An 8,012-nucleotide genomic window follows, 5' to 3' on the forward strand; every position below is an offset into this window, starting at 1 on the left:
TGTTGGTTGCTAGATGGTGGGGTGGGGCTCTGTAGTAGTATGCAAGAGAAGTCTGTATGTGTAGTCGTAGGAACTACGCGGTCGGTGGTTTAGATTCACGTGATGTTCATGTTTCTTCACTCCTGCTTAACTGGATTTCTTTTTCACTGAGGGACAATAGGAGAGGTGGCTGTTGTGGTGGTAGGAATCGTAGTGGTAGTGGTGGTGGACGACCGACCCACCGCGTAAATAGTATGGTTCTTTATCATGGTGAGCGAGCGCTTCGTTGCGCTCGGTTGTTTCTGTTTCTCTCCTCCACGTCGGAAACGTAAGAGGAAGAGCGTTGCTGGGTTATGTTCTTTTCTCGACCAGGTTCCCGTTTCTCAAGAATTCACCGAGTCGTGAGTGAATGAGTCTTCTGTGCTTCATAGTCTTTCTTGAGGTAGAATCCATAGAGAGAGAGAGAGATAGGAAGCCAGTGAAACGGTGTGGTCTGTCTTCATTCATGGTCGAGTTCGTCGACGATGAGAGAAGGAATGACCACTACTACTACTCATCGTCCCTCATTCATTCATTCACGCATTCATTCATTCACCATCTTCATAATGACTTATAGCTGTGTCGTTACTTTCTGCTATAGTAGCGATAAAAAGTAAATACCAGCGAAATAGAAAGAATAATGAACCCATTTTCTGAAATCCCGCGAAGTAGATGATCGTCATGTCGACACCTACCACTCAAATCATGTGAAAAATAGCAACGACATGAGTGGTGACGATTCGGTTCTTCTTATTTTTCCTCGTCTTCCTTTTCATGAGAATAGCCTTGTTGAGGAGATTTCGCGTCCTTTCTTGTTGTGGATCTTATTTCTCACGAACATTTCTTTCTTTTTTTCTTCCACGGGTTCGAGTCTATCATCCAAGGGGAGAGAAAGAGACAGATGATTTAACAGGCGAACAGGCGCAGGCAGAGACTTCGATGATGGTTTCTTGACGATAGCTTTATGGCATTCCATGCTCTCCTCTTCTCTAAATTTCCTTCAGTTGTCTCTCTATTGTTAAAAGAAAGAAGAGAGACTGTCAATCATTCATTTGTCTTCGATCTTCTTCTTCTTTACTCTCCAAATCATCCACTTCCCCCTCCCTCGCTGGTTCCTTCCTCGTTCACTCTCAGAGTCTTCATATCTTTCTCTTTCCTCCCGATTCATGTGTCTATCACTCTATCTCTGTAGATCTGTCTTTCTATCTCTCTGTCCACGCGTTTGGCTCTTGGCATTCTTTTCTCTCTCCTTTTCAGGAATCTTTTCTTCTTTCACGGTCTACTCTCCCGCAGGCAGCCGTCTGTCGCTTCGTCTTCGTCGTCTTCTTTTTCTTCTGCAGTCCTTTCTGTTGATTAGCTGTTCTCATCTCTTTTCCATTCCTTGGAGATCTCCCAACTATCTCTCATCGATTTCTTTCATTCTTTCTACAGAAGCTAGAAGATTGCTCTGTTCCACTTCTCTCTCTTCGTCGTCATCGCCGTATTGTTCGTTTTCTCCTATTGATTTTTTTTCTCACACTCCTTCCTCTCGGCCTTTTCTTTCTTTCCGTCATTTGAATGGTTCTTTTTAAGTTTCTTTCTTTCTTTCTCTTGGCACTAACGAAACGTCATTTGAATTGTCTCCATCATCTTCTTGTTGACTCAAAGGTCCCTCTCCCGGAGTTTCAGTTGCTTCGTTCTTTTTCATCTTCGTTTCTTTCGCTCTCTCTCTTCTCCAGAGAAGGAGATCATCTTTATCTCATTAATTACTCGGTGTTGCAACGCATCCTTCTCTGATAAGAAGAAAGAAAAGAGACAGAAAGAGGTGTTTTGGGGCAGCATCCATCGACTTCAGAAGTAGATGGAAAGATAGATTAAAGACAGATAGTTGAAAGATAGATACACATAATTAGATAGGTAGGCTCGATTCAGGACATCTGTGTACATATGAAAAGAGGAGGTGTTTCGTGTCTTTCATGCTTGTTGCTACTCTTCTTGAGATAACGGAGGAGTCTTTTTCAACTTCTCAGTCTACAAGAAAAAGAAAGATCGAGCTCTTTCCTTTCCTTCTTTAGTCCATCGGTATGGCTGTTTCTTCTTCATCTCTTTCTTCTAATGTTTCTCCATCCTTGTTGCTGCTCTTCTCATTCGATATCGTAATAGAAGTGGAAGAAGACTCATTTCTTTAACAGAGAAAGAAGAAGAAGAAGAGTTGGAATTTTCTTCTTCTCTGACAGGGTCACATTTGATTCTTTCTTCTTCTGTCATAACGACAACTTGGGGGTGGTGGTTCATTTCTATCTCTTTCTTTCATCGTGAGTTCTTCTTTGGTTTCTTTCTGTTTGTAAAAGACCTCCTACTTTCCTAATCGCCTTCAAGAAGATAGAAGAGACGTGGTCGTTCTTCTTTTCTTCTTCTTCTGTGTTTTCTTTCTCTCGCATACTTCTTCCTTCTTTAAAGAGAGATATGGCGGGAGAAGAAGCTCCATCATCATCGACTATCTCGTCGTCTTCTTCCTCGTCTTTATCCTTAGGGGCAGAAGTTCCGTCTAACAATGCAGCAAATGATTTGTCTTCATCTTTCTTGTCTTCGTCATCATCTTCCTCTTCTTCTTCCCACTTCTCCTTTCCACAGAAACAAGAAGAGAGTGAGGAGGATACCTCCGAGAGTCCGTCTTGTGAGTTGACCTGTCTGTCTTCATCGTCGACAACGACGACTTGCGATTCTCCGGATGATCTTCAGCATCGCCCTCCTTCGCATCTTCATCTTCGTCATCTTCGCTCGTCTTCACAACAGAGAGAACCACAAGATTCCTCTCACCTAGACGCTTCTTCCTCTTCCTCTTCTTCTTCCTCTCTTTCATCATGTTCCTCGTATGAACAAGGTGTGTCTGTTGGGAGTGACTTGCTTTCACAGGGGTTACCTTTGTATAGATCGTTGTCGTCATCTTCATCATCGTGTGGTACCGGTCCTACCGAAGGATCGACTCCTCCTCCCTCACGATCTCTCATGTGTGAATCTCTTTCACTGTCTACAAGTTTGTTACTCTTGTCCTCTCAGTCTTCTTCTGCTTCTGGTGGGGCTGTGGGTCGTGGCGCCTCTTCTTCCTCCTCGTCACCAACAGAAGAAGAAACCGAAGCAGCAGAAGCAGCAGCAGGTGGTGGTGGTGGTAGTGTCGTCTCTTCATCGGAGAGAAAGAAGAGTCGTCTGTTGGAGATCTCGTGTTGTTCATCCCCACCAAATTGTCTCTCGTGTGATATCACGTCGTCTTCTCCTGCCGAAGTTCCACGAAAAGAAGAAGAAAGCAAGATCGCAGAAGAAGAAGAAGCTAATGGATCACGTTCTTCCTCGTCTCTTCTTGCTCCAGCGGAAGGAGATAGAGGACATCTCATGGTCTTATCACGATCTCCTCCTACTAGTCTCTTAGATGAGTCCTCTTGTAGTCAAGCTACAACTACTCCTGTTCCCCTTGTTGTCCCTCTTTCTTCTTCTTCTTCTTCTCTCCATCTTCCTGATATTCATCACAACATGCATGCCGGCGTGCCTGGCGTCTCAAACTCGGATGATCGATTTACAGGCGGATTTCTTCAGTCGGTGTCCTCGAGTTTGAATTCGTCTCTACAGGAAAAAGCAGAGAAAGAAAGGGATGAGAAGAAGATTCTGACCCACGAAGAAGAAGAAACAGACAAGGAGGTGCCTTTATCTCTCTCGTCTTCTTCCTCCTCCGATGAAAAGAACTCCTCGCTTGAGTCGTCAATCTCTTTAGTTTCTCCGGGGGGGGGGACTGCTTCTTTTTTCCTTTCTCCTCTAACCGCATCGTGGTGCTTGAAAGTTCTGCAAGAGAATCCTTCGTCTCCTGATCAGCAACTCGCTGCTTTTCTTTCTCTCGGGGCGGGACCTTCCGATCCTCAGCCTTGTCTCACAGCTCCACTGGCTAGAGAAGCCGAGGGGGAGCACCCGTCTTCTTCTCTTCTTTCATCTTCATTCTCATCTTCATCTTCTCTATTAGATCGACAGGATGAAGACGCGAAAGGTTGTGAAAGGTCGCATGATAATGAAGGGTCTTCTCGATCATTTATCATCGATGAAGTTAAGAAGACGTTCTTTCCCGAGAGATCCCCGGATGTGATACTCCCCTCGAACACGCCCCCGCGCACAACTGTAGGAGGAGTAGAGGGAGTTGAACGAACGTCTCTTAATCGTGGAGAAGAGGAAGTCATCGGAGGAGTAGATGTTGAGAAAGAAAGATGTCTTAGGGATGAAGGTTTTCGTATTGGGGAAAGAAAGAATGGAGGTGGAGAAGAAGGAAGTTTTCTGGCGAAAGAGGCGAATGAAAGAGAGGAGGAGGAGGAGGAGAAGAGAAGAATGGATATGATGAAAGGAAGAAGAACAGATGATGAGAGCACCAAGGAATTTAATGATGCTGCATGCGCGACACCTCGTTCACATCACTATCAAGGGCGAGGTTGTTCACTCCCTTCTTTAGCACCACCTCGATCATCACTTATCACGGGGTGTACATACACCCCGTCAACGGTATCTGTATCTCCAGTCTCGACATGTAAACAGCAGAGAAGTAAGGAGATGTCGTCGTCTTCCTCCTCCTCCTCCTCTTTGTGCTTTTCACAAGAGCAGGTCAGCCTTCATACTCAGATCGATTCGAAGGAGACAGAACAAACCTTTCCTTCTGACGTTGTGTGTTGCGAGAACCTTCTTAATGATCAGACGTCGTCTTTCTCTTCGCATGCACAAGAAGTAGAGAAAAACCGGAGATCAGATGAAGAAGAGGCTGATGACGATGTTGACACGTCATCTTCATCGTCTTCATCTTCTTCTTCTTTGGAAAGTCTATCACTTGATGGTCTCCATTCTTCTTCTTGTCTTGATGTCCCTTCTTCTCTCTCTTCCACACTTCCTCTTTCTTCTTCTTCTTCTCATCTTCCTCAATCCTCTTCTCCCCTTTGTCCTCTTCCTACGTCTCTGTCGAGAAATGATCCAGTAAGCAGCTTAGCTGCAGGAACCTTCCCAACAGGTGGAGTAGGTAACTGCAACACCACACCCGCAGACCAACTCTTCTCCAAATCAGCTTCTCTCTCTCCTTTACTATCTTCTTCGTCTTCCTCTTCCTGTGTAAATCTTCCGTCTCATCTTGGTCAGAATAATCAAGTGGGAGGCCATACAAATACAACACCAGCTCCTACGACTACTACAGCTACTGACCCTCTCTCTTCAGCTTCTTCTTTCTTCTCTTCATCCAGCTCATCTCTGCCTTCATCTTCTTTCTCTTCTGTACAGAATCTCTTAGCTTTACGGGCTGCTGCGGTCGAACGTCTCTTAGCGGCTCTTCAGCAACAGCAACCACAGCAGATCCAGCAGCCTTCATCGTTCGTCACACCAGAATCATCTCCATCTGTCTATACACCTCAACAGAATGGGAATCAAGGTGGTGGTGGTAGTGGTGGTGGACTTGGTGGAGGTTTGAATCTATTTCAGCCGGGATCTGATGTTTTCTTGTCATCATCTCCATCAGCTTTATGTGGGTTGCTTCCTTCGTCTTTCGCCAGTGCTTCCTTGTGTTTCAATCCTCTCTTTTATTCTCCTTCTGTTCTTGCTGCTGCCTCAACTCTTCTCGCTGCAGGAGGGAATGTTGAAGCAGTTCTAGGGGGGGGGGGAGAACAAGCAGGAGGAGGGGGAGAACAAGGACAGCAGCAGATACCCTGGAATGAGGTGGGTGGGGGGCCAAGCACCACGACTACGACCTCGACAACTCATCCTGAACATAGTGCTGCAGGAGTAGGTGTCCCTCCTTGCAATAATCTTTCTTCTTTCTCCTGCGCACCTCATCATCTGTCTGGAGGAGGAGGAGAGAATTCTGCAATGAAAGATCTCCTACCTTTCTTAACTCAAGGCGTGCATTCTCCTCCTCATCACCATACAGAACAACGAACAGAAGAAGGTTTTTCTTCCTGCCTCCATTCAAGGGCCAATCCAGGTCTGAATCTATCCGCTTCTTCTTCCTCTTCGATCAACACGCCTCCTACCACTCCTGTCATGTCGGCCCCTTTCTCTGCCTTCCCGAGTGGGGGGCCTATCAGCAACTTCAGTACCAGGACTCCAGGTGGCGAAGGAAAGAAGAACCAAGTGATGCACTCTCTACTAGGAAATGTCACTTCTTCTTCGTCTTCGTCTCCTGGTGGTGGAGAGAAAGACAGCAGAGCATTAGAGAAGGAAGCAGGAGGGAGTGATGGAGAGATGATAAGGACGGGTCATCCCGATCGTCATAGTCATGGCACAATACAAACATTGACACCGACAACGACGACCGATATCTCGTCTTCCTCTTCTTCCCCTCCTTCCACAGCAACCACAAGTCGAACGACGACCTCGAGTATGATGATGATGACAACAGCTACGAGCCTAGGAGGTCCTCCTACAGCTCTGGTCAACCACTCTCTAGCTCCAACGCCTTCAAGAAGCACATCCACCAATGACGATCTACCTCATTCCATGACGAATACTACTCCTACGTCTACTCCTACGACTCATCATCATAGTATCCGGCCTCAAGAGACATTAGATACAGGGGGAGGAGGAGGAGGAGAAGGCGGAGCGTTGAAGCCAAGTTCTTTGTCCTCTTCCTTCTTCTTATCACCGTTAGCCTCTTGTTCTACCACGACGACTTGTAGTAGTAGGAGAAAAGCAGCAGTTGTCGAGGGTGGGAGAGAAGGAAGTGCACCCCCTCCAAGTGCTTGTGGAGATGTGGATGGCCATAGCGTAGCAGCAGCTCTTCAGTCGCATCATGCTGCAGCATCATCTTCATTGTCATGTCTATCTTCTTGTAGCAGGAGTAGCACGACTGCTAGTAGCACAACGAGCGGGTCTGTTGGCGGTGGTGCTGGGATTCCAGGAGGGAGTGAAGACTTCTTTCTGCGAGCTAAGCAATGTGAACATGTGCCGGGGGTGTGTTTTGATCGATGGAACCAAGGCTGGATAGCCACGTGGAGAGAGCAGAGACGTCCGGTTCATAAGCATTTCTCTGCAAAGAAGTACGGGTTTGAGAGAGCTCGAGCTCTAGCCATAGAACATCGACGAATGATGATCATGAAACAGCAACAGCAGCAACCAGGCACAAGCTGCTACAATAGTAGGAGAGCCACACCCTTCATGATACCGTCGTCGTCAGGAGGAGGAGGAGGAACAACAGGAGGGTGCGGAAAAAGAATGACATCTTCTTTTTCAACTCGCCACTTTGACGATCGTCATCATCTTCTTCATCTTGATTCTCTTCTTCATAGCAACACACCAACGAGTGCGACAACAACGACAACTTCCGCGAGCCCTCATCAAGATAAGACGTTGACTCTAGCAGGACAGGAGGATCATAGTAGTAGTAGTCATGATCATCTTCATCTTCTTCCATCGCCATTTGGAGGGGGGGGAGGGATCGAGAAGGAGTCGTGTGGGGGTCTTCATCTTCGTCCTGACGTCGCTACTGATAAGATGCAGACACGTGATTCCTCTTGTTCGTCTTCTCTCCTCTTTGTATCAGGTGTGCATGCAACAGCACTAGAAGATCATTTGTCTATGATAAGAGGAGGAGGAGAAGAAGGTAAGAACGAAGAGAAAAGAACAGGTGAGGTGTCAATGTTGGACCTTTCACAAGATGAGTCAAAGAGACCCATCAAGAGGCAGAAGAAAAGGAACCACTCCTCTTCGATTAGAGTAGATGAAGGAGGAGAAGACGGGAGTTCGACTCCCCTTGAAAGGAGTAGGAGTGGCTTAAATGTCTTGGATAATAATATAGGAGGAGAAGATCAAGAGAAGAATGATGTGAAGACTTTAACTTCTTCGCTTCTCTTGGGTATGAATCGGCATGATGTTCTCTCTCTTCTAGGGGGAGGAGAAGAAAGGGGAGGAACACCTCAGATAGGAGGAAGTGGATGTAACACCTCCTCCTCCGCTTCTCCTCTCTATTCGAATGGTACGCATACTCCCAATAGTAGTAGGAGAAGAAG

General features: G+C 46.4%; 1 protein-coding gene across 1 annotated transcript in view; it reads left to right on the plus strand.

Annotated features, from left to right (window-relative positions):
* Positions 1–10: 10 nt before the first annotated feature.
* The window catches only part of CSUI_004154 (ap2 domain transcription factor ap2x-11), a 14,069-nt gene continuing 6,067 nt past the window's right edge, over positions 11–8,012 (plus strand). The window contains exon 1 of the mRNA XM_068064348.1: positions 11–8,012. This exon is cut by the window's right edge and continues 437 nt beyond it. Coding sequence (XP_067923674.1) covers positions 2,464–8,012 — 5,549 coding nt within the window. The 5' untranslated portion in view covers positions 11–2,463.

Source organism: Cystoisospora suis (genome assembly GCF_002600585.1).
Source record: "Cystoisospora suis strain Wien I chromosome Unknown contig_1901, whole genome shotgun sequence".
Classification (NCBI taxonomy): Eukaryota; Apicomplexa; class Conoidasida; order Eucoccidiorida; family Sarcocystidae; genus Cystoisospora; species Cystoisospora suis.